Raw genomic sequence first — 26,047 nt, forward strand, 5'->3', positions numbered from 1 at the left:
AACGAAAGAAAAAAAACGCATAAAATGTTTGGCGGACGAGTGGAAGTCACATAGAGGAAGCACGGGAATCGATTCACGCGTGAGAGGCCCGCGTGACTCGCCTCTCGCACGGAGGGAGCGGCTGCCTGTATTCGCCTGAGCTTGCGAAAAATGACGACTGATGTGAAGGATATACGCGAGAAAAAAGAGAAATCGGTTAAAATCTTCTTAGTTATAGGAACGCTAAACATCGAAAGACAGAGGACCGTTCTTTAATCATCTTTTCCAAGCTTGATTTAAGATTACTTCTTTCGCGTTTTTCTACAGAGATCTTATAAGCTAAATTTCGTGATATCATTCAAGGGAAATGTCGGAAATAACAACTCAAATTGTGTTAACCGAGTACCTTTGAACAAAAAGACTAAAGCGAAAACAGAGCAAACTGACAAATAACAAAGAAAACAAAACAAGAAAGGAAAGGAAAGAAAAAAAAAAGTCTTAAGTCTTAAGACAGTTTAGAAGATCGTGTAAGGAGCCGATCCAGCAAGAGTAAAGTTGTTACTCAGGCCATATCGTCCATCACCACGCACACGGACTGTTATCGATCCATAATCCATCGGTCCATCCAGTCCCATGAGCACAACATTTACTGCTCCGCCAGATATGTCGGAATTCGGGGTCAGGACGTCGCAGGTTCCTTTTTTGGCAACGTAAGTCTTGCTACAGACATATGTGGCAAAGCCTGATTGCTGATCATTAGCAATGACTGTGATGGTCACGTTGTAGTGATGACTTGGACCAAAGCAGTAATCAAGCCTGTAAAATTTCTTGTTCCTTGTAAGGACGCTTTGAGTCGAGGCGCTTTTGAAAATTGGTATAAGGTCGTATGCTGTGGAATGATTAAAATAAGACATGGCTTAAAACCTTTCTTTCTTTTAAAATCGTTTCGAAAAGACAGGTTAGTGCGCTCATTAAGGTTAAACGGCTCTCGCGAACAAGGCTTTGAACAAGGCTAGTATTTTGGAACCTAAGGTATTTGTCTCAGTAAATCTTTTGATACCCAACCCATTCTCGTGACTCACGCTAACATCCAAAATAGCGACAGGATTTAACACGTTAAGTGGAGGCACTATTTAATACAATATTCACCATATGGAAAGGAAATTCTCCATGAAAAGATAATGATACAAAATTACTCACCGGAATCTACATCTTTACTGCTGTAATTCTTCGCTACAGCGTATTCCTCAGCAGTCATTTGCCAACGAGGAACGCAGGGTCGAGGGAGATAAACTCTGTCTTTGTAATCAAATGTCAGAGAAAGGGTGAACGAAAAGGAGGGAGCTGGGCCTGTTATGACGTCAAAGAACAAATCTTTGTACCTGACGAAGGAAAAAAAAAAAGAAGAGAAAAACTTAAGAACACTTCAAATGATTTCCACCAAGAGAAGGAAAAGGAAAGGTTGAAGAAGGTAGATGATTTGCTTGAATTGATTGATCATGAACGTCGGTTCTCGGATTGGAACACATCGCACATAGCTTGATGGAGCTATCAAAAGCAAAGGCAAAAAATGAAGTTTGACATTGGAAAACACTTTATAAACCAACCAATTAAGCTATCAATCAGCCAATTCATTTATTTGTCTCTTCATCCATCCATCATTCATCCGTCCATCCATCATCTCAACACACACACACACACACACACACACGCATAGTTACCTGGTTGCAGGTAGCAGTATAATAACCCCCCAAATATTGGATAACATAATTTTTAGTCAGTGTGGGATTGTACTTACTTAGCGAAATACGTGAAGTTGAAGTCAGGAAGAATGTCATCCTCATTCGAAGCAATGATCGTGCCAGTAGGATCCGTAGCTCTGACATAGACAGTGATGTAATCTCCCTCATCTTTGTCCCAGGGATTGTTCACCAAGTTAACTGCAAAGCGAGCGTTCAAGCCGTCAAAACTGCATCCCCCACAGAGAGCAGCATGATAGGAGAGATTCTTCTTGCCAGTATATACCTCATCTCTCTGTGTGATAAACTGTACTTCCACCGGAATGGGGATTGGGGCAAGCGGAAGACTATCTTCAAGCTCAATCATCCTGAAAGGTGACGCTTGGGCAAAGACAAAGACAGCGCCTGCGAATCATGAAAAATGAATAATGGTTAATAAACAAGAATAATGGAGAAATAATTGGAAGGAAGTGATAAAAAGTAAAGAAGAATGAAATTATCTGATAATCAGTTACATTAATTTATGATCATGATTTTTACAGCTGGCTGTGTGAGCGATCAAGATAAAACGAATCACGTAAACAATCTGATAAGCCACTCGATTAGACATCATGAGCCTGTGTTGAAATATGTGAAACTTAACACCATTATTGCATGGACGTTTCCTTTTCCTCCTTGTCAGCCACTGCATATTTTAGGCCCTTGGATATTGAGCAATAAAATTGCCAAATTTTGAATAAACCTAAGCATGAATTCAGGTAATTTGTACCGAGAGAAAATTTACCGCTAGCCTTCAGCATTTTATATTAGCGAGTTTCAGTGATTTTATCCTCTACGGTTGGAACGAAGGCATTGGATTTCTGGCACAGGCTCATGGTCAATCTCACCAATTGCAGTTTACAAATTCATGTTTTAACTATTCCCTATTTTCGAAATGGTAGACAATCGGGACAGTGAATCACTCATTGTAAAATAGGAGCACTGACTGCTGTACTGGATAGAGGCCCAGTATAAAGCAAGGATCAGTCTCTTTTTATTCATACAATCACGTAAATACTGCAAAGGCAGCAACAACAAAAAAAAATGACAATGTTGACAACAAACTCTGAAGGACAGGTCTATGATCGCTGGTATAAGTTACAAATGCGTTGCTGCTGCCCGTCAGGAAAAACCCCCTTATATATCTGGGGAGGAAACCTGAACCCTCCCGAATAGAGAACCAGACACTGAACACGAACCTCGAGGGAGAGAGGTTGAACTAATGTATGTAAATACAAACTGTAGATATACGACGTACCACCTACAATCAAATTAAAATACACGCAAAGAAATTAAAATTGATGTAAATTAAAAGAAATTTATTGTAGAAGAAAGCATAAAAGCCAGCAGCGATGTCAGCCTAGAGTGATTTGTCCTGGTAATATCCCGTCATTTTATTCCCACGTCTCCATGACAACTGCCAAAAAGTTATAACCGTGAAAACAATCATTTGCTGTTATTCTTAGAACCGATGCAAATAACACCATTTGAACGAACCCATCCAAGAAATGCGTGATTTGTTTGTGAATCGATGGAACGCCGTACAAGTCTGATCTTCCGAGTGAACGAGTTTCTGAAGATCCAACCGTTCACGCATGTGTGATTAGACTTTGCAGGACCACTAACTGTTGTCGACGAACACGCGAATTCATCGTGATCGACATTACATGAGGTTTTAAAATAGGCACGAATTTCAATTAAATTGGCACGAATTTCAATTACGACTTGAGTTTATTAAAAGACAAGTTGGGAGAAAGTCGAACTGTGGTTATATTATGATATATGATACTTAAACGAAGTTTTTATTGTTCATTGTGGTATAACGGATAGAAGGGACAAAGGAAACATTCTGAGTCGAGCCTCAGACCTTCGGATTCCGCGCTCCAATGCTCTACCTGTAAATTATTCGTTTGTCTCACGATGGAGTCACTTTGGATGTTAATTGTGGCGTTTCAACTGCAATACTGCAAGTCTTCATCAGGCGATGATGACGCGATGTTTCGACTACAATACTGCTAGTCTTCATCAGGCGATTGTTCCACGCCCGTGAGAAGACGGAAAAAACATCCTTCTCTATTTCTTTACCGAGCTCAAAACGTGTCATCTCTCTTGTTTCTATCTACAAATTTCATCCTTTTTCTCGGAATTCGTGTAATTATAACAGGAAGTCTGTATAGTTCCGCTTTCGGCTTGGGTTCTTGGAAATAGAAACTAAGAAATGTCTGGTTGGCGAGATGAGCTATGAGAAACGTGGTGGGTTTGAAATAACCAATACGAGAAATTTCAGACCGTCCATAAAAAAAATCTACGACTTACTCAAGGTATGCATTTGTGTAATCAGTCTCAATTCTTGCAGACAACAATTAACAGAAGCCTGATGCGAGCCATCGCGCCCTGGCAGTGCGGATACACTACAAAGTTCATAAAAATGCGCGTGTGCAGATAAAAGAACACAATATATAAATGAGAATTCCAGTCATTAATCAGCGATGATTTCTATGGATGAGTTATAAAACTTACCGAAAAGAAGCAAGGCAAACATTTTGGACTTGATACCTCAAAAGCAACGCCAGAGAAGTTGATTGTCGTGCGGAAATGACAGTTTGAGTAAACCCACGGTTGACTCTTAGCTTTGTTAAGACCTAGACAGCTGCAAGGTGTGGTGATGTCAACAAATGCAAATGAACCGTTTTTATTGGCTCTGCGAACAATACTTAAAAATGCAGAAAAAAAAGGGGCAGAACCCAATTCTCGGAATCGGAAAAATGGGATTAAAAAATGGCGCTTTAAAACAATCCACTGACAAGTATTATTGAGTATTCCAGTCAATCCGGAAGGAAACTTTTTCCACAAAAGCTAAATACTAAACCTAAAAATGGAAAATTTCAGTCTGATGAACATTTCCTCCAGGCTAAGAATAAACATATTCCAAGTATAAATGGCTGATTAATTTTTTAAAGATTTCGTGTTCTCCTCTTTGACCTTAAAGATCGCATGACTGAATCACGCGACTATCACATGAACGTGGAAATTTGCATATAAGCGCTGAAATTTCTACGTGGCTCTAATTTAGCTTCTTATAAGGAATGACTGGTATAGACGAACCTCATTGCGAATTAAGCTTGTTACTTCACCCCTCCACCTCCCTCCAGAATAAAGTCGGTTATCTGTATTTTCTAAATTTGAAGGCAGAAGAAAGCCTTATTTTCTGACGTAAACAATTGAAGTGAGTTCTGTTCAGTGTCACGCAAGTAGCGGAAGATGTCAATAGTTGTCATAAGCATACGTCACGCATACACGAAACTCGGGTTTTTTGAGAGGAACAGTACTTAGACCTTCAAAATTCGCGATTGCATGGCCTGCGAATTAAGGTAAAGAAAACTTTTGGAAAAAAATTTATGGGAAGAAACAAGTCGGTCGGTCACTAGTCTGCCCGGAAATCACTTGTGACCTTTTACCTTCATTCCAGCACGTAACTGTTACTTTTAACAACTATTTTTTCCCATGTTTCCCAGAAAAACAGGATGATATTTGAAAAGAAGTCTACGAATTTAAAGATAATTTTTAATCTTGGCTCATCGGAAAATCGTCTTTCGCATACGGAAAATTGTATTGGGCTTGATAACCTTACATCGGATGCGGCACTCCTCTTGCTTTCCTAGCACGGAGAGATCTCTGGAAGAATTGTTATGCCGGACATAACAAAATTAAACGAGCATTAACTTTTAATGATTCTGGCGATATTAGAATGATCTCATTTAAGTTAAAGTGGGTAGCATTGATAACTCAGGCATTAAGGCGTTTAGTCAAACGAGACATTTCACAGATACCCTTTATGAGTAAACAGGATGTTGGTCTATAACCGGTCTTTAGGGAGAAATTATATTGAAAGACTTCAAACGCACATAACAAAACAAATATAGAGTTAATTGATGATAAGTTTATTCAAAGACCGGACGAAGCGAATAATTGCTTGAAACTTTTGGCACTAAACCAAATAGCCAAGCCACATTTTAAACAAAAACAAAAAACAAAAAGAAAACAAAATAATAATAATGTGCAATAGTTGTCTTCTCATGCTTTTGATTTATTATATAATGCTGACGGATTCATTTCCGCATCAATCTTAGAAGAATAATAATAAGAGGGAGGGGTGCTGGCTTCACTAATTAGTCACTAAAGTAAATGGTTTGAACCCAGGAGTATCAGTAGTTCGTGTAGTGTGATCGTCCGGGTGTGTGTAGTTCTGAAAAGAACTGTTGTTGGTGACTGACGTTTCGACTATCTGTGCGATAGTCATCTTCAGAGTCAAGTGAGGAGTAGTTGTCAGTCGATGATGTTATAAAGTCTGGTCTGTTGAACGTGATTGGTCTGTTTAGCCGTGATGTGATTGGCTGGATGACTCGTGTAGAGTTTGTTAACAGTCATTGGTCGGTTTCGATCCGTCTGTTGTTTGTCGGTCTGTTTGTCGGTTTGTTCACGTCGTTAATGAGTCGTTTGTAAGGTGCTGGTAATTGTTGACATCTGTTGAGAGGCGTCTGTTCTAAGTTAGTGAACCAGCTTTCCAGAGTCAGTCGTTGAAAATAGTTTGTACTGTAGGTTAAGCATTTAGCAGAGTCCCAGTCGATTCTGTGATTAGTTTGTCGGTGATGTTCAGAACTACACACACCCGGACGATCACACTACACGAACTACTAATTAGTCACTGTTGCTCCTCCATGCCTTACGTGCCGATCAGTGCTCGTATACGGGAGCGAGGCTGCCAAGGTAAATCGGTTACTTTGGCCATGACGCCCATCCCCGCTAAGAAGGACATGAACAGGTCCAAAGTCAGCTGGTTTCTCCACATCCATCACCACTACGTTCACGGGGCCCCCGGATATGTCACGATATGGGGTTCGTACATCACATCCGTGTTTTATCATGTACGTCTTCTTGCAAACATATGTGACAAATCCAGACTTTTGATCCTCTGTGATGACGCTGACGGCGATTTTATAGGAAAGTTCGTCTCCGAAGCAATAGTCAAGGCGGTACAACTTAAAATCCTCAGTTTCAATAGACTGAGTGATTGCTGTTTTGAAAACCGGCTGCAGTAAAGCTGTGACAAAAGAAGTATAATCTCGTAAGAGAAGGTAGACACATCCAGCTATGCGTGACATTCTAAATGAAAATGTAAATTCATTTTTAATCGACGTTTCTCCCGGCGTTGCCTTCCTGACTGCTTAATTAAGGCCCCTATTACGGAATTAATTTACGGGAATATCAGTAGATTAAAGAAAACAATGAATTGAACAGTCATATATAATTTACCTGTGTTATTTCCTCCTCGGTATTTCCGCCACACAGTGTTTTCCGAGGTTGTCATTTGCCATCGATGGGTACATTCGCTTTGCGGATAAACACGGTCCGTGTAATCGAACGTCAGGGATAACGTAAATACAAATGTAGCCGCTGGTCCTGCTACAACTTGGAAGAACAGATTTTTGTACCTATATGGAAAAAAAAAATCGAATTGTTCAACTATCCGCATAAGTAAGACACTTCAATTCAGTTCAGGTTGGAAGAGCTATTTATAGAAGATGAAGTCATGGGGGGAGTCTCACAACTGAAGTGAAACAAGGTTTATCTTAACGTTACTTATTTTCAAATAATATGTATGGAGTAGATCAGTTTGACTAGCGATCGAAATGTGTTTACAGATTAAAAGAGATCTGAGCTATTATGAAGTCCGATCAAAATATTCCTGGCTGCATTTCAGATAAAACATCGGAACTACCTCCAACTGAGCTTCGAAGCCACTACTGAAGAGCGAGGTAAAATTTAAAAAGTTATTTGTTTCCTGCAAAGGAATCTGATCATAAATAGTGCCTGTGAAGTAAATCACATTTTGATCCGTGGATGAGATAACACGTGACTATGCTGACTGGTAAGCTTTAATTCAACTCATGGCACAACTCTTACTTGGCGACATAGGTGAAATTGAAATCCGGTACTGGTATGCCGCTTGCATCAGAATTGTTAGCGATGAAATTTCCATCAGTATCTTTCACGGTTATTGTCATGTAGTATCCCGTGTCGTAACTCCAGTCCCTGTTGACCAGGCTCACACCGAAGAGAGCTTTTAAACCTTGAAAGGCACAGCCTCCACACAGAGCCGCGAGGTAGTCTTTCGTCGTGTCCCCATCTAATTTTTGGTTCTGCTCGGTGATAAAGTGCACACGCACTGGGATAGGCGTGAGGGCTGAAATTTGAGCTGTCACCAACACAACGCCTGTGACCATGGACGCAATTAGACCCAGAAGTTAATGTATATCACTCAAACAAATCCTTCACTAAGTGTAGAGTCTTCGTAATAATTTCTGCGGTAGGTCTTTCCTTTTAATCGTTTTAAATTTTTTAGAACGCCAAATTTAATCAAAACATTACAAACTTCTGCGTCTATTTCCTAAATCGAAAAAGATTCGCTGAATGAATTAAATGTGAAAACTAGAAAACTCCATTTCGTGGAAGCATGAAAATATGAATTTCATAAATGTGTAAATGAAAACCTTTAGATGATTACAGAGTTAACCTCTAATTTCGGAGCTCAAATTTTCGATTGCTGGACCACTAACTGTTGTCGACGAACACGCGAATTCATCGTGATCGACATTACATGAGGTTTTAAAATAGGCACGAATTTCAATTAAATTGGCACGAATTTCAATTACGACTTGAGTTTATTAAAAGACAAGTTGGGAGAAAGTCGAACTGTGGTTATATTATGATATATGATACTTAAACGAAGTTTTTATTGTTCATTGTGGTATAACGTATAGAAGGGACAAAGGAAACGTTCTGAGTCGAACCTCAGACCTTCGTATTTCGGGCTCCAATGCTCTACCTGTAAATTATTCGTTTGTCTCACGATGGAGTCACTTTGGATGTTAATCGTGGCGTTTCAACTGCAATACTGCTAGTCTTCATCAGGCGATGATGACGCGATGTTTCGACTACAATACTGCTAGTCTTCATCAGGCGATTGTTCCACGCCCGTGAGAAGACGGAAAAAATATCTTTCTCTATTTCTTTACCGAGCTCAAAACGTGTCATCTCTCTTGTTTCTATCTACAAATTTCATCCTTTTTCTCGGAATTTGTGTCATCTTAACAGGAAGTCTGTATAGTTCCGCTTTCGGCTTGGGTTCTTGGAAATAGAAACTAAGAAATGTCTGGTTGGCGAGATGAGCTATGAGAAACGTGGTGGGTTTAAAATAACCAATACGAGAAATTTCAGACCGTCTATAAAAAAAATCTGCGACTTACTCAAGGTATGCATTTGTGTAATCAGTCTCAATTCTTGCAGACAACAATTAACAGAAGCCTGATGCGAGCCATCGCGCCCTGGCAGTGCGGATACACCACAAAGTTCATAAAAATGCGCTTGTGCAGATAAAAGAACACAATATATAAATGAGAATTCCAGTCATTAATCGGCGATGATTTCTATGGATGAGTTATAAAACTTACCGAAAAGAAGCAAGGCAAACATTTTGGACTTGATACCTCAAAAGCAACGCCAGAGAAGTTGATTGTCGTGCGGAAGTGACAGTTTGAGTAAACGCACGATTGACTCTTAGCTTTGTTAAGACCTAGACAGCTGCAAGGTGTGGCGATGTCAACAATTGCCAATGAACCGTTTTTATTGGCTCTGCGAACAATACTTAAAAATGCAGAAAAAAAAGGGGCAGAACCCAATTCTCGGAATCGGAAAAATAGGATTAAAAAATGGCGCTTTAAAACAATCCACTGACAAGTATTATTGAGTATTCCAGTCAATCCGGAAGGAAACTTTTTCCACAAAAGCTAAATGCTAAACCTAAAAATGAAAAATTTCAGTCTGATGAACATTTCCTCTAGGCTTAGAATAAACATATTCCAAGTATAAATGGCTGATTAATTTTTTAAAGATTTCGTGTTCTCCTCTTTGACCTTAAAGATCGCATGACGGAATCACGCGACTATCACATGAACGTGGAAATTTGCATATAAGCGCTGAAATTTCTACGTGGCTCTAATTTAGCTTCTTATCGGGAATGACTGGTATAGACGAACCTCATTGCGAATTAAGCTTGTTACTTCACCCCTCCACCTCCCTCCAGAATAAAGTCGGTTATCTGTATTTTCTAAATTTGAAGGCAGAAGAAAGCCTTATTTTCTGACGTAAACAATTGAAGTGAGTTCTGTTCAGTGTCACGCAAGTAGCGGAAGATGTCAATAGTTGTCATAAGCATACGTCACGCATACACGAAACTCGGGTTTTTTGAGAGGAACAGTACTTAGACCTTCAAAATTCGCGATTGCATGGCCTGCGAATTAAGGTAAAGAAAACTTTTAGAAAAAAATTTATGGGAAGAAACAAGTCGGTCGGTCACTAGTCTGCCCGGAAATCACTTGTGACCTTTTACCTTCATTCCAGCACGTAACTGTTACTTTTAACAACTATTTTTTCCCATGTTTCCCAGAAAAACAGGATGATATTTGAAAAGAAGTCTACGAATTTAAAGATAATTTTTAATCTTGGCTCATCGGAAAATCGTCTTTCGCATACGGAAAATTGTATTGGGCTTGATAACCTTACATCGGATGCGGCACTTCTCTTGCTTTCCTAGCACGGAGAGATCTCTGGAAGAATTGTTATGCCGGACATAACAAAATTAAACGAGCACTAACTTTTAATGATTCTGGCGATATTAGAATGATCTCATTTAAGTTAAAGTGGGTAGCATTGATAACTCAGGCATTAAGGCGTTTAGTCAAACGAGACATTTCACATATACCCTTTATGAGTAAACAGGATGTTGGTCTATAACCGGTCTTTAGGGAGAAATTATATTGAAAGACTTCAAACGCACATAAAAAAACAAATACAGAGTTAATTGATGATAAGTTTATTCAAAGACCTGACGAAGCGAATAATTGCTTGAAACTTTTGGCACTAAACCAAATAGCCAAGCCACATTTTAAGCAAAAAAAAAAAAAAAAGAAAAAAACACCAAAAATAATAATAATGTGCAATAATTGTCTTCTCATGCTTTTGATTTACTATATAACGCTAACGGATTCATTTCCGCATCAATCTTAGAAGAATAATAATAAGAGGGAGGGGTGCTGGCTTCACTAATTAGTCACTGTTGCTCCTCCATGCCTTACGTGCCGATCAGTGCTCGTATACGGGACCGAGGCTGCCAAGGTAAATCGGTTACTTTGGCCATGACGCCCATCCCCACTAAGAAGGACATGAACAGGTCCAAAGTCAGCTGGTTTCTCCACATCCATCACCACTACGTTCACGGGGCCCCCGGATATGTCACGATATGGGGTTCGTACATCACATCTTCCGTGTTTTATCATGTACGTCTTCTTGCAAACATATGTGACAAATCCAGACTTTTGATCCTCTGTGATGACGCTGACGGTGATTTTATAAGAAAGTTCGTTTCCGAAGCAATAGTCAAGGCGGTACAACTTAAAATCCTCAGTTTCAATAGACTGAGTGATTGCTGTTTTAAAAACCGGCTGGAGTAAAGCTGTGACAAAAGAAGTATAATCTCGTAAGAGAAGGTAGACACATCCAGCTATGCGTGACATTCTAAATGAAAATGTAAATTCATTTTTAATCGACGTTTCTCCCGGCGTTGCCTTCCTGACTGCTTAATTAAGGCCCCCACTACGGAATTAATTTACGGGAATATCAGTAGATTAAAGAAAACAATGAATTGAACAGTCATATATAATTTACCTGTGTTATTTCCTCCTCGGTATTTCCGCCACACAGTGTTTTCCGAGGTTGTCATTTGCCATCGATGGGTACATTCGCTTTGCGGATAAACACGGTCCGTGTAATCGAACGTCAGGGATAACGTGAATACAAATGTAGCCGCTGGTCCTGCTACAACTTGGAAGAACAGATTTTTGTACCTATATGGAAAAAAAAAAACGAATTGTTCAACTATCCGCATAAGTAAGACACTTCAATTCAGTTCAGGTTGGAAGAGCTATTTATAGAAGATGAAGTCATGGCGGAGTCTCACAACTGAAGTGAAACAAGGTTTATCTTAACGTTACTAATTTTCAAATAATATGTATGGAGTAGATCAGTTTGACTAGCGATCGAAATGTGTTTACAGATTAAAAGAGATCTGAGCTATTATGAAGTCCGATCAAAATATTCCTGGCTGCATTTCAGATAAAACATCGGAACTACCTCCAACTGAGCTTCGAAGCCACTACTGAAGAGCGAGGTAAAATTTAAAAAGTTATTTGTTTCCTGCAAAGGAATCTGATCATAAATAGTGCCTGTGAAGTAAATCACATTTTGATCCGTGGATGAGATAACACGTGACTATGCTGACTGGTAAGCTTTAATTCAACTCATGGCACAACTCTTACTTGGCGACATAGGTGAAATTGAAATCCGGTACTGGTATGCCGCTTGCATCAGAATTGTTAGCGATGAAATTTCCATCAGTATCTTTCACGGTTATTGTCATGTAGTATCCCGTGTCGTAACTCCAGTCCCTGTTGACCAGGCTCACACCGAAGAGAGCTTTTAAACCTTGAAAGGCACAGCCTCCACACAGAGCCGCGAGGTAGTCTTTCGTCGTGTCCCCATCTAATTTTTGGTTCTGCTCGGTGATAAAGTGCACACGCACTGGGATAGGCGTGAGGGCTGAAATTTGAGCTGTCACCAACACAACGCCTGTGACCATGGACGCAATTAGACCCAGAAGTTAATGTATATCACTCAAACAAATCCTTCACTAAGTGTAGAGTCTTCGTAATAATTTCTGCGGTAGGTCTTTCCTTTTAATCGTTTTAAATTTTTTAGAACGCCAAATTTAATCAAAACATTACAAACTTCTGCGTCTATTTCCTAAATCGAAAAAGATTCGCTGAATGAATTAAATGTGAGATCTAGAAAACTCCATTTCGTGGAAGCATGAAAATATGAATTTCATAAATGTGTAAATGAAAACCTTTAGATGATTACAGAGTTAACCTCTAATTTCGGAGCTCAAATTTTCGATTGCTGGACTTCAGGAAGACGAGGCTTTTCCGAGGAAACTATTCAAGGACATATCGTTTGGGGAGAACTGGTAGACCGAAAGAAAGTTGAAGCATGTTCAAAGATAGTCAAACCGCTATTTCTCAAGGTTGTGGGGGATGTGCTTGATCTTTCCGCATAATTGCAGACGGAAGCATAAAATCTCCGTTCGACACTTACACGAAAATGCGCCAAACAAATACTAAGTATAAAACTGAGTAGGTAATAAAACTCACTGAATAAAATAAGGGCATACATCCTCTTGCTTAAGGATCGTCTTCTCAACAGCAACTGATGGAGTTTGTATGAAGCGACTAAGATGGTCTGGGATAAAACTTCGAATCCCAGCTTTTTATAATAGCGACATTACCGGGCGTTGGCTCGTGAGAAAAGCATTTCAGAGAAAGTTATTTATAGACCTTATTAGGAGTGTGCAAGGGACCAATCATTGATAAAGAATCTGAACAGACCTTGCCTTGCCAAGGGTAAAACCCCTTCTTCAGGAATGAGTCTGGTTTCCGTTTGCACGTGCTGACGTTGCAAAAAATTAACACAACATCGCACTTTATCGCCGGGATACCTACGTTACAAAACGATAAAGATAAATAACTGGTAAACATTCAGTGGAGAATTTTGAAACAAATTAATCATGAATTACAAACAAAATAGTAGACAACGTGATGGATTGTGACGAATCGTCTGACCTGGCAAGCGATCTGTCACGTGATTTTTCAAACAGTGTGAGTCATTCTCCGCAGTAAGCATTTAATGTTTGCTAACTAAACAAAACTGAATCAAGGAGGAAATGCGTTCATGATCCAGTTTGCACCGTCTAGTTTACCTTTCTGTTTCAAAAAGGTAAAAATAAAGATTGAGGTAAATAGAATAACTGAGAGAGATGGTAAGTTTTGAGCTCGGTAAAGAAATAGAGATGAATGTTTTTTCGTCTTGTCACGAGCGTGGGACATAGAAAAAATTCCGAGTCCCCATGAAGAATCGAACATCAGACCATCGGTTCTTTGGAGACCTTTCAGTTTAGAAAGGTCGGTTTCGTGACGAGACGAAAAAAACATCTTTTTTCTATATATTAAGGTATTTCGATTTCTATGTTTTTCTACTGTCCACAAATTTGGTATCTTGCCTTTTTTTCCATTTTCTTGCAATTAATCATTTCTTCATTTCGACTTTTTTGTTTCGTCCTACTACACAGATTTGGTATTTTGGCTTATTTCCATTTGCTTGGAATCAAGATATTATAATCTGTTGCTGCAATTCATCATTTCTTAATTTCGATACTTTTGTTTTTGTTGTTCTCGGGGAATTTGGTGTTTTGCCCTGTTTTCATTATCTCAAACTGATCACAAAATGAGCTGTTCGAAAGAGCTGAAAGTTGAATATGTGTTTCCGTTATAAAAGAATACACGATACACGTTTCAGGATTCAATAATATGGTGGCGTGGCAGCTAATGAAAAAACGAGGAATCGTGGAATCCTTTTTATCTGTTCTTTAATACTTCACCAGATCAGTTAGTAAACTTATTTTCCTCGTTCCAGCACGAACCATCGATCTAAAATATGCTATGTCACGGTGATTTTTTCTAAGAAAACATAATTCTATTGTCATTGGCAACCGAATCCATGATGTAATTGAGGTTATTTTTCCTTGACTAAGCATAATGTGTTCAACGTTATCTCTTTCAAAATTTAGCGTACTTTTAGCGTACTTACTTCCAACACTTAAAACCTTTAAGGGAGTTCATTTATCCATGAAAAATTTCGAAAAGTAGTGCCCTAATATTGGCTTTAAAGGTAAGGTATTTTTATCTCAAATGAATGTGGATGTGGGTGGTCTAGTTACCAGACTTTCGCATTTCTCATAAAATTTTCAATTTATTCAAGCAAAATTGGGTAAATACTTGTACTTTCATTAACAGCTGCACATGCTCCTTTCGAAGTACTAAAGTTTTAATACAAGAAACAAATATGAAAATTCCTTTATTGAATTCAAAAGTAGTGGGGTAAGGAGCGCTTTTATCTGTGGTCCGTCGGATGAAAACCAAATTACTTGGCTCTGAAGAATCCCGAATCGTATAAATTTTACAAGAATTTTATTCGATCTGGAACAATAAAATAAATAAGATTTCTAAACAACAGAACCTAACCAAAATTAAGAGACCTAAGCACATCATATAATCTTAAAAACACGAACAGATTTGACCGCTAATTACATGCGGTCTTACAGAAATTACACTAACAGAAATCAACGCGAATAATTGAATGTAACAAAGCCTAAGGAAACCAAAAACGACTGAAAACAACTGACTTACTTCGTGACGGGATTCCAGAGTTAAACTAAACTGTGTAATCATCAAAAACGGGAATGCTATCCTGATTCATGCCTCCGACACGACACGTGTAAAAACTAACTAAAAACCATCAACTTACTCATATTTCAGTGTCAATCAAGGTGATCAATAAGTGAAAAGAAAAAGTGAAATATTAAACTAAATAAACTTTTAAACGTAACGCAAATGTCACGCGAGCAATGTTCTTCTCGAAACAATCTGCAATCTGTACTTATTGATACTTCACTAAAGATGAAATTCAAAATAACTTCGATTACAAGCAGCAATAAAAACAATCAAATACAAGTTTACTTCTTACGTATTTTGGAAAACAAATGGGGCTATTGTAGCAATTATGCAAAGCGCTTCTTGTGCTTTTTTCTCCGTAGATCAATGTAAGTGAAGTAAACGAGCAACAATTATAAAGCCGTTGCTTTGGCCGTATCGCCCTTCCCCCAACACAAGGACTTGTACAGGCCCATAATCAGCTGATTCCTTTATATCTATCTGCACAACATTGACGGGTAAACCGGACATATCTCTGTATGGAGTTAGCCCGCCACACTCCCCATGTTGCTTTATGTACGACATTGTGCAGCCATAGGTGGCAAGCCCAGGCCATAGGTTTTCTTTGATGACAGTGATGATAACTTTGTAGTCACCTTGTTTTGCGAAGCAGTATCCAAGCTGGAACAACTTGGTTTCTTCAGTGGGAACTTCTTGGGTCGTTAAAGTTTTGAAAACTTGGTAAAGTTCAGCTGATGGGGAAGAAAGAGCGTATGTGAGCGTCTAATGAGTTATCTAATTATATACTGTTACATCACAGTTAAAACTTAATTAATTTCAATTATTTCTTTTGGTTTTATTGTTAAAAAAAATGATCATCTGCACTTTGAAATCGGAGGTAAAGGTCTTTTTTTCTGAGTGAAAAGTCAACAGCGCGTGGAAAACTCCAGGTCACTCAGGCAAGTTCGAGAGATGAGCGCAGCAACCAATAAGAACAAAAATAAACAAACTAACAAACAAACAAACAAGCAAAAAGAGGGTAGAAATGCTCGATAAAACAAACATGATTGCTATTACATCAAAATCGACAGTAAGGTAGCAGAAAGAATAACACATTTAGGGAAATAGCATAACAAACCTGTATCATTTCCTTGCTTGTACTTCTGTGACACAGCGTGCTCCGAAGCTGTCATTTGCCATCTGGGAACGCAATGAGCTGGCACATGCACTCGGGTTTTGAAATCAAATAGTAGGCTTAATGTAAATAAAAACTGTGGGGCCGGTCCGGTTTTCATGTGAAGAAACAAATCTCTATACCTAAAAGAACAATGATTATAAAGTCATCATAACAACAGGGAATGCAAGTGGAGTTGATCCATTCCTTAGTCTATTTGGTAACGACGGTGAAAACATGGCATAATAGGGTCTTATACACATCATGAAGGTGAAATAAAGCTGATGTTATTTAAATATATATATATATACATATAATACACACATGGATACATATATATATATATATATATATATATATAACATTGCTTATTCTTATTGTTATGACTGTTTTGTTTCATTGTAACCTTAATAAGCAAAGAACTTGTTCATTTGGCCCCATTGCCAATCGTTATTTTGTAAAGGATCCTACTACTTTTCGAAAAACCCAGGATTATTCAGTAAGTTAGGCCATATATCATGATATACCTATTTCAATCTTTTTTTTTTTAATAAAGCTTGACATTGATATCCAAAGGTATATGACTTTAAATACCTTTTACTGTACTTCCATGAAGTATAATCATAAGTTCTTAATTACCAACAACATCATTAGCCCACACAAGCCACACAATGCGCCAAAAGGAATCATATGAAACTATGAACGAAGCATTTTTTGAAAATGAAGAAACGAAATGAACTGTTAAGACAGGTTTTAAGGTATGACGTTTATCTAACAGGAAACTCTTACTTAGCAGAATAGGTGAAGTTAAAGTCTGGCACGGGCATCTGCCGACCATCGACATTAGTTGCAATGACACTTCCATTCCCATCTTCGACAGAAATAATCATATAGTCTCCCAATTCGCAATCCCATGGATTGTTAACCAGGTTTACTTGAATTTGAGCCGTCAACCCGTCAAAGCTGCAACCGCCACAGAGAGCTGCATGGTAAATTCTTGTTGATTCTCCGCCTAAAATTTGGTTTCCAGTGGTAAAAAGTACTGGAACCCCATTCGGGGAGGTGTGATCCCTGAACTGTCACCAAAGCGAGGCCTAAGAGCGGAAAAATGATGCAACATGAAAGTAAGTCTTCTAAAAATGATACATTACCGTATATTCGTATAACTCGAAGATGGGATCGCCACTCACACAAATATTTTTTTCATTTTCAATTCTAATTCAGCGTTGGACTCTAGGCTGTAGAAAAATATCCTCTAGGGAGTAGAAAGTATATTACACTGGGGGAGAAATATTGATGCATAATTTTGATCGAGTTCAATTCTGAAAAGCTTCAAACAACGTTAGCATAAGTAGCTAGGTGAAATATATGAAGGTGAAATATATGAACTTCGCAATTGCAAGAGTAGAGACTCGCTTCTTAGAATTAGCTATATTTTCGTCGGTCATCGCTTTTTTTTTTCTCGGAAATCATCTAATAATAATAATCTAAGATTGGAATGAGCTCTCCAAAAACTCAGCGATGTTTTCAGTGGCAAGCCTGGCAACAGTGCAGCAGCCTAGTTTAACAGCCTTTACTTAAGGGTATGGAGGCATTTGATCGATATCGGGATGACGAGGACGAGACAATTAGACGAGATATCACAGAGATGTGAAAAACCAGTACTGAGTATAAATCTGGACATTATACCAAAGTGAAAAACTCACCCAACACAAGGAGGGCATTCATTGTCAACAATGGCTTTAGCTTCCCCTGTTGTATCATTCGACTGTTTAAATTTTTAGATGCTCCTGGGATCTTACCTCTATCGCGACCGTGATAACATTGGACAGTCCGCAAGTCGCAAGTACTTTATATGGCTGCGTAGAAAACTAAAATTAGACTTTTTCCTAGAATTCAACGTCTGCAATGGGCCAATGAATGAAAATTTTTGGACGAGTTTTGGTTCACTAAGGTCAAACCCCTTTTCCGTCAGCACGCATTGATGACAGCTGCGTATAAAAACACAACTCAAATTTGATGACAAAGCGAAAGTTAGGGTCTTCTTTTGTTTACGATCGTAATTCAAACCTGATAAGACCACATCACATGATCGGTCATGTGAAGCGTTAAATGACCAAAGATATTTTGCATAGTAACAATTGAAAATTTATTGAACTTCGATGAAATATGGGCCTCTCCTTACCCGCAAAATCTGGAGCTTTCTTTTAATGCCACCAACTCCTGAGAAAACGGAATGCTTATTTGGTAACCGAATCACAGCGTCGTCAAAATTTTCTCCTTGGTATAGGAAAGTGTGCTAGGCAGTATTTCCTTGATGTTATCCAGGATTAAACACGGAAACGTCCCAAAGATCTTCATGCACCGACTTAAGTCGGTTAAGGAAGCCGTTTACCGCAAAAAATTCACAATTCAGTCCCCAAAAAACTGTTTTAGAGGCTAGGTAATTCTTTATTAATAAGGAATTTGGGAAATGCAAATTAGAGAATTTATAACTCAGTCACCAGACTTCCGCTTTTCTTAGAAAAGTTCTTTGGTCTCTGAACTTTATATTTGTTCTCACCAAGCAGGAAAAAATTTCGTCGAGTTACTCCACAGCAATACATTTGTAATGAAAGAAGCATTCTCAGAACAACTCAATTAACATTTATTTTATTCAAGTCTTCAAGCATTCAATTTAAGCATCAAGTATCAAATATGATGTAGAGACCTTAAAGTCGCCTCAAAGAGTGCTTGCGTACATGGGGTAAACAAAAAAGATGCATAAGCAAATAAAAAGCATAATTATGAAAACGATATAAAAGCTAAGTACCGAGATATATCATGACTAATGAGCACTGACAATGCTTAATAAAAGCATAGTTAAATGATATCGGTCAAGGAAAGCACAGAATTATCTGCACGTGTTTAAAGATAGCTTATTAAGTTGATAGACGTTGGATGGGTAAAAGCTAGTAAATCTTTATGGCACTCTCATCCGAATTAAATGCCAATAAGGCCATGAAATTTTTGCCCCTTTTAATGTTACGGCTTTGCGATAGTCGCATCGGAATTCAATTAATAATTTGACTTTGCGGTAGTGCACTTCTTTGGAGAATGTTTCGAAAGCGTTATTTCAAAAATCATTATTATAAACGAATAGTAATACTACACACAGAAATAGCATAAAAAATTATAAAAAAAATTAAATTTAAATTCATCTAACTACTGGAGTAATTTTAAAAGGCAGTTGTGCATCACTTGAAAAAATATTCAAAATATTTGTTGCAATTCTCTTCTTTTCAAAGGACTTGTTTCTTCATCCAGTGTTACTTTGAGATTCGAGGACACTTCCAGTTCTAAAGTAGATACCAACAACGGATGGTAAATATATATTTCATCCTGTTTTCAGAGAGAACTGGTAACAGGTAACAAATCAGTGTATCACTCCAAATTTTTTCCTCATGATCCGCAAGAAGCAGCACTCGTTCCCCGGCTGTGGGTAACCCTTGTCACTGTAGAGTTCAAGCTGATCAGAGACATCGCTCCAACGGTTATTAAATGGCTGTAGTTCTTCCTGAATAGCATCATGGGATGGTTCATCGATTTCCCCAGCCAGATCTTTGCCGAGTCTGTTGATTCGATCAACTTTAGAAGCGAATTTGGATCGTTCTTCACATTTGATCTGTAATTAAAGATCACCATTTGCAGGGTTATTGATGAAAATATTTCCGGCAGAGAAAGAAGAATCACATAAGTGGAATACTTTGCTGCTATCATCGTCTGAGGCCTGATTCGAAGCTTGACATCATGATCGCAACTTACTCCTAACGATTTCAAGCTATTTCAAGCACTTGGCTAAAATATTATAACTGCAAGAAGAACATCCATACATATAAAAGCTTAATGATAAGGAGCTAAAAATATTCGTGGACATAGCAGTTTTAGAAAGAGAGTAGATACGGCTTTTATGGGAATCTTTGATCAATGAAACAAACCTCTGTCTTTTCTTGAAGCCTGCTAGCTTCCTCTGGATCCATTCCAATCTTGTAGGTCTTGAGCAGCCGTTCAGTTTCATCCATCCATTCATTTGTGGCATCCATTTCCGAATGAAACTCCTTAAGTTTACTTTGAGAATTTTCAAGCTACAGAACAGATACAAAGCATTTTAGACCGATAGCTCTAGCAATAAATATATACCGATGACTAGCTTAATCGACCGACAGACGGACGGGACATTGGTCAGACTCAGTGTACAGACGGACATTGGGACCAACGTACAGATAACAAAGCAAACTGGCTCATAGACAAAGGCCTGGCGAACAGCTATATCGATGGACTTACGACCCGACAGACCGTTGTCTACATACCGCAGAAGGAAAACCAGACAGGGAAAAATTGATCGAGAGCTTCTCGAGAAATTTCTCCTTTTTATTTTACCTGTTGAATTCTGTTTATAACTTGTTTTGCAATGTCATTCCAGCAATCATCAAAGTCTTTCAGCTGAGTTTTAATTTCCTTTGCCGCCGGATCTACCGCATCTACGTTCTTTAACAAATCCTCTCCGGCTTTGTGTAAGGATTGCAAACGTATTCCTTGTTCATCCAACTCTTTTTCAATTACCTGATTTTCGAAGTAGACATAAAATAAATGAATATGTAAATATGAAGTCAAGATAGATACATTTACGCCGCAAAAAGTTTTAATGCACTTAAAACTGACAAATAGAAAAAAAATCGGTAACTATAACAAGGCTGTTAAGGGGTTAGTCAAAGCAAACTTTAAATGTTGATCTCAGTTTTGACGAAATCTCGGTGAAGGGCATAGAGCAAAAGAAGTCAGCACATGATTTACACTTACTCTGAGCTTTTCTAAATGATCTTTGACTTCAGCTTCATCAGTAAGATCTGTTCTTGCCATCTCCTTTAAGGTTTTTTCTTTGTTTGACAGCCAATTCAATAATATCATCTGCTCGTCACGGAATCGTTGCCAGTTACTTAGAACCTTAGAAAAGGAGAAAAAAGAACCTCTTTATTTCCGTTGGAATTAAAATGCGCAATATACTGATGAATCATGTCGACATAATTTACAGCTAGTAACATTAACTTACGATTTTGCACCTGCGCGTCGCTTTCAAAACGAGGTTTCTTTCTTTATTTATTTTTTTATTATTATTTTTTCTTTAACAGAGAAAACCACCAGGCAGCTATCCTTTAAAGCCACAAAACAGAAGAAAATAAGGTCAAACAAACAAACAAACCTGAATGAGTTACATTTTTTAAACATATCAAATACAAAACATAACTTAATTGTTTCCACGTGTAAGTATATTCTCATTGGCTCCTAGGTTTGGAGTACATGCCTTTCTTTGCAGTGATTGGCCATTTTTATTTGTGTAGTCTTGGATTTTAACGGTGTCCAATTCCATGCATGCAAAACGCTCTACAACGTTAACCCCGCGGACCAAGTCTTTTAATTTTCTTCAGCGACACATACCTTAAGCAACTGAGCTTTTCTCTGTTCCGACCAGTTCCACACTTTACTCCACCGGTCGCTGAGTGACTTTACTTGTTGCTGGGTGCCTTGCGTGATGTCAGGATCGGAGACGTCCACGCCTAGAATCGTTGAAATCATCGAGTGATCTCTGAGCTCCTCTTGAAAGACCTGAAAAAAGTTTAAAAAGAAGTATAAATATGTCTATGTACTATTCAAATAATAATAAAAAAGAGGAAATGAATGGTTATCATAGGCTCGGAATATAATCTGAATTTAATGTGATTTACACATTTACCTGATGATCTTCCAGCTGTTTCTTTACGTCATCATAGCCTGGACCAGTCTCGCCCTCCTGCTTGATCCGGGACTCCGCCATTTTGAGCCAAATGTTAGTTCTTTGTAAGTGTTGTTTAAGCAGCAAAATGTATGTGTCAAGCAACCTGAGGAAAAACGACAACAGGAATAAGCAACAAGCCACGAACGACAACGAATTTTGAGCCAAATTGTTGTTTTTCTAAGTGTTTAAATTATTTCCTTAAATAACACTGCTTCGATTGAATCCCCCCTAAAAAAAGCTTTCGGTCTGCAGTAATGTGAACTGGGTCAATTGCATATAACACTTTCCACCTCTACTCGGTTAATATCGTACCTTCTTTCCTCTTTGTCTGCCTTCTCTTCGAGTCCTTTGTTTCTCTTGTCAATCATATCAATTCTTCCCTGGAAATGTTCCTGTTCGTGTTCCTTGAAGAAGTCTTCTCTGACAACGGCACGGGACTCGTCCAGTATTCTGTCAACCTTCTTTTGGGAATCATGAATGCCAGTCCTTTTCACCTATAAAAAAACAAACGAACGAACGAACAAATATAAGCAAGGAATTTTGACACACATTTTTTTAATTTTCATAGTATTGGTAGCATACTTCCTCTGAGAATAATCATCTTTGCAAAAATTTTCTTTTTACTCCAAGATCTGTGTATCAATTCTCTCTCCGTCTGCTATACATTAAATCAACTTTAAAAAAGTTAATACCGTCTAGTTTATATGTTTGTTTCTTTCATGCACCTTTCTGTTTGGAAACGTATCGACTTTGAAATTAAAAATTCCTTCTTAGCCACCCATGAAATAGTTGATAACCAATTCTGAACAAATTAGAATGTTACTCACTCTGAATGCTTGCAGTGCTTCCTTTGCACCATCTATGTCTAAGTAGTCAGCATCATCTCTGCTGATGCTTGCTTCTGCATGTGTCAACTTCACCTCCGCTTCATCCAATCGTATCGTTACGTACCTTCCAAGCACACCAGACAATCTTGCAAAGATAGAAAGGATACCATAGCAAATTGTTATCGAGAATTTACGCTGTGATGTTACTTTATCTTAAGTACTCTGACTAAACGAGTGACCTATCTAATTATCACAAAAGAGTAGCGACCTTCCGAGATGTTTCTCCCTCTTTGCTTCCTCAGGACCTGGTGGCATAGTTGAATGGTTAATTAAAGTACACCAAGTAACGGTAATGACACCGTAACACGTTAGAAGCATATCATCCGCAACATCCAGCACAGATTACTAATTGCGAAGGAAGCGTCACAAAACGGGAATTTTAATCTTTTTATACAAAATTTACGACCTCTTCGACGAAGTTTCCACAAAAACTTTAGAGTGTGTTTCCAACTGTGCTTACTTAGCTCCATTGTCCATGGTTTTAAGTTGCAGATTTTTCCATCTGTTTTCCAGAGTATTTATCTCTGTTTCGTAGCTTTCAGCTCTTTCAGGATCTACGATCCTTTCGGTCAGCAGCCTATCGCTGATTCCTATTGCGTTCTTGAACGTCGGCTCAAATGAAGAAATTTCTTCCTTCAACTCCTGTTCAAAAAAATAACCAAATAGGTAATAAAAAAGCAATCAACGGACAGATCGACAAATCGCGAAAATTTTAATCTAAAATATCAACCTTCCAACCGGACGAGAATGGACGATAACCTATCACGATAAAAAGAAAATGATACCGAATGTTGCGAGGTAAACAAGACACTCAAATACGTAGAGAGTCATACCCTGTGCCTGCCATACTCTTCCATGACTGAACCAATGTCATCCTCATTCACAACTATAGAATCTGCTTGTTTCTCAGCATCACTCAGCCAATCATAGACCTCTTCCATTAATTCTTCATGACGAACTATCAGCGCTTGGTTTAACCTACAAAACCGGGTGAATAAATGTTATCAACTGCGCAAGTATTTACTTCAAATTACGGCATACTCCCGGCGTTTCCCGTCACTTAGTTAGTTAGCCGATCAGTCGGTCTTTTAGTCAGGCAGTCAATCATAGTCAGCCGATGGGTCCATATGTCGCTCAGTGGACTTTTGTTTCATACTATGTGCCAAAATCTCAAACGCAGAAAATCGGCTTACTTTTCATGATTGGCATCATGGTATTTGTTCAGTTCTGCCCACTTCTCATCAAGTGCTCCTATTCTTCTCTGGATTCTCACTCGGTCTTCATCTCTGAGTAAATCTGTTTCCTTACAGTTCGCAAACTGGTCTTTGATGTCATTAAATTTTGCTTCTTCTTTATCTAGGTCGTTTTCAAATTCCTTTTAAGATGAAGAATAACACACTGGTAAGCATTTCAAAATGACTATTTAGAACCCTGAAAAGAACGATCGAGCGAACGAGCGAACGAGCACACGAGCGCTCAACTGAAGGAACGGACGAGGGAAAGAGCGAACGAGCGAACAAGTGAATGGTCGAACACAATTGAGCAAACAAAGTATAAAACGAACTGTTGAACGAATGAGCGAACAAATGAGCAAGAGAGCCAAAAGAAGAAACGAACATTTGAGCCAGACAGTTCTTCAGGACAGAAAACATGTTTGCGAAATGGCAGGTGATGCACTCTTTAAACTTTGAATGGCTTTCACGTTCATGAAGTCTCACCTGCAACTCTTCCAACTGTTTTCCGACCTCCTCGATATCAGAGCCAATATCAGTAAAATTGTTCACGGACTCCTCTTCAAGTCTCTCGACGGCTTCTTCACAATCGGCCAATGAGCGGCCAAAGTACTTCAAAGAGGCTTCTTTTATCCTGTTCAATACATTTGATAAAATCACATTCGATTAACGAATAAATGGATACACAAACTCTGTCTTCATTATCAAATAACGACTGAAACACGAAAGAAAATTGTGCCTCAGAAATAAAATTTCTCCGATGCAGTTTCAAAACTACCAACGCACTAGATCCAAAAATACCAATAACGCATTCTAAAGGCACTCATTCTCAGTCTTTTTGGATAAGACTGAGAATGAAACTTTTATCTGTTGTAAGTGAGCTTTAAATCCCAGATGTAATCGAGTGCTGTAACCTCTACTTAGTGTAACAGATATCCCACAGACGGGTGATTAGAATACAAAAAACTTAGTGGTAGGGTTCTATCTTAAATACTTGCAGAAGCATTATGTAGGAGCCAAAGGGAGGCATTTTAAACAAGATTTTGGGAGTTCCAGGACTCATAGGGCCGGTTATTTAAACGAGGTCTAACCCAAACCCCGGTTTTACACAAACAATGGGCCTTAGGCATTCCCTAGAAGAGGCTTGATTTAACTTAAATAAATGTCCTCCCGCAGTTGGTTTTCGGCTCTATTAACACTGTTCACAAAAATTAATGTTCACATAAAAGGTTCAGCTAAATTGAAGATAGTTTAGGACGTGGTTTTGTTAAACAACGGCCAAACTTTGTTTAAATAACCGGGCCATAGTTTCCTTACTTGTCCCTTTTCTCTCTTGTTCCTTTTTCCAGCTCAGAAACTTGTCTGTTAAGTTCGTCTATTTTCTTTCCTATCTCATGTTTGTCGTCGGGCTGTGTCTCCTCCTTTTCGATGACATGATGACCATCATTCGTTACTTCAAGCAGCTCCCTATTGAGGTCCTCGTTGAGCGAATTTTCGACTTCCTATTTAAAAGATGAAGACCAAATTTTCATCTCTGTAGAGATTTTTTCGAACTGAGCGATGAAAGATAACTTTCCTTTAATATGGTCACTGTCTTTGCTTGACCGTTACAATGACTGCGGAAACTTCATTCTATTCTAAAAAAATGACGATTAGCGCTGGATCTCATCTCTGACGTGAATCGTCGCGATCTACAATCTCTAATCTTCGCGACACCTCTAATCTATGGAGGCAATAGTCTGCTTT

General features: G+C 38.5%; 5 protein-coding genes across 6 annotated transcripts in view; all 5 read right to left on the reverse strand.

Annotated features, from left to right (window-relative positions):
• Positions 1 to 235: 235 nt before the first annotated feature.
• Positions 236 to 4,433, reverse strand: LOC131780542 (uncharacterized). The gene is made up of 4 exons (XM_059097147.2): positions 4,278 to 4,433; positions 1,778 to 2,123; positions 1,180 to 1,361; positions 236 to 868 (listed from the first exon to the last, which is right to left on the reverse strand). Exons 1-4 carry the CDS (start codon positions 4,297 to 4,299, stop codon positions 495 to 497), a joined length of 924 nt encoding a protein of 307 aa, XP_058953130.2. The 5' UTR covers positions 4,300 to 4,433; the 3' UTR covers positions 236 to 494.
• A 1,244-nt stretch (positions 4,434 to 5,677) lies between these two features.
• Positions 5,678 to 9,409, reverse strand: LOC136283346 (uncharacterized). Its single transcript, XM_066171980.1, has 4 exons — positions 9,269 to 9,409; positions 7,722 to 8,031; positions 7,071 to 7,249; positions 5,678 to 6,858 (listed from the first exon to the last, which is right to left on the reverse strand). The coding sequence occupies exons 1-4, from the start codon at positions 9,288 to 9,290 to the stop codon at positions 6,452 to 6,454; spliced, it is 918 nt and encodes a 305-aa protein (XP_066028077.1). The 5' UTR covers positions 9,291 to 9,409; the 3' UTR covers positions 5,678 to 6,451.
• A 1,269-nt stretch (positions 9,410 to 10,678) lies between these two features.
• LOC131780541 (uncharacterized) lies at positions 10,679 to 13,240 on the reverse strand. Its single transcript, XM_059097146.2, has 4 exons — positions 13,082 to 13,240; positions 12,191 to 12,500; positions 11,541 to 11,719; positions 10,679 to 11,328 (listed from the first exon to the last, which is right to left on the reverse strand). The coding sequence occupies exons 1-4, from the start codon at positions 13,101 to 13,103 to the stop codon at positions 10,919 to 10,921; spliced, it is 921 nt and encodes a 306-aa protein (XP_058953129.2). The 5' UTR covers positions 13,104 to 13,240; the 3' UTR covers positions 10,679 to 10,918.
• Positions 13,241 to 13,853: 613 nt separating this feature from the next.
• On the reverse strand, positions 13,854 to 18,752 carry LOC131780558 (uncharacterized). The gene is made up of 4 exons (XM_059097173.2): positions 18,077 to 18,752; positions 17,160 to 17,464; positions 16,335 to 16,513; positions 13,854 to 15,948 (listed from the first exon to the last, which is right to left on the reverse strand). The coding sequence occupies exons 2-4, from the start codon at positions 17,258 to 17,260 to the stop codon at positions 15,581 to 15,583; spliced, it is 648 nt and encodes a 215-aa protein (XP_058953156.2). The 5' UTR covers positions 17,261 to 17,464; positions 18,077 to 18,752; the 3' UTR covers positions 13,854 to 15,580.
• Positions 18,753 to 19,006: 254 nt separating this feature from the next.
• LOC131780581 (utrophin) overlaps positions 19,007 to 26,047 on the reverse strand; it is a 49,327-nt gene continuing 42,286 nt past the window's right edge. For both annotated transcript variants that reach the window (XM_059097193.2, XM_059097192.2), the window contains 13 exons: positions 25,619 to 25,803; positions 24,788 to 24,935; positions 24,263 to 24,444; positions 23,903 to 24,047; positions 23,530 to 23,711; positions 23,010 to 23,154; positions 22,495 to 22,676; positions 22,141 to 22,285; positions 21,846 to 22,013; positions 21,210 to 21,353; positions 20,790 to 20,972; positions 20,348 to 20,494; positions 19,007 to 20,034 (listed from right to left, as the gene is read on the reverse strand). In XM_059097193.2, the coding sequence (XP_058953176.2) occupies positions 19,786 to 20,034; positions 20,348 to 20,494; positions 20,790 to 20,972; positions 21,210 to 21,353; positions 21,846 to 22,013; positions 22,141 to 22,285; positions 22,495 to 22,676; positions 23,010 to 23,154; positions 23,530 to 23,711; positions 23,903 to 24,047; positions 24,263 to 24,444; positions 24,788 to 24,935; positions 25,619 to 25,803 (2,205 nt within the window). In that variant the 3' untranslated portion in view covers positions 19,007 to 19,785. The remainder of the gene's footprint in view (positions 20,035 to 20,347; positions 20,495 to 20,789; positions 20,973 to 21,209; positions 21,354 to 21,845; positions 22,014 to 22,140; positions 22,286 to 22,494; positions 22,677 to 23,009; positions 23,155 to 23,529; positions 23,712 to 23,902; positions 24,048 to 24,262; positions 24,445 to 24,787; positions 24,936 to 25,618; positions 25,804 to 26,047) is intronic.

Source organism: Pocillopora verrucosa, chromosome 9 (genome assembly GCF_036669915.1).
Source record: "Pocillopora verrucosa isolate sample1 chromosome 9, ASM3666991v2, whole genome shotgun sequence".
In the NCBI taxonomy this organism is placed as follows: domain Eukaryota; kingdom Metazoa; phylum Cnidaria; class Anthozoa; order Scleractinia; family Pocilloporidae; genus Pocillopora; species Pocillopora verrucosa.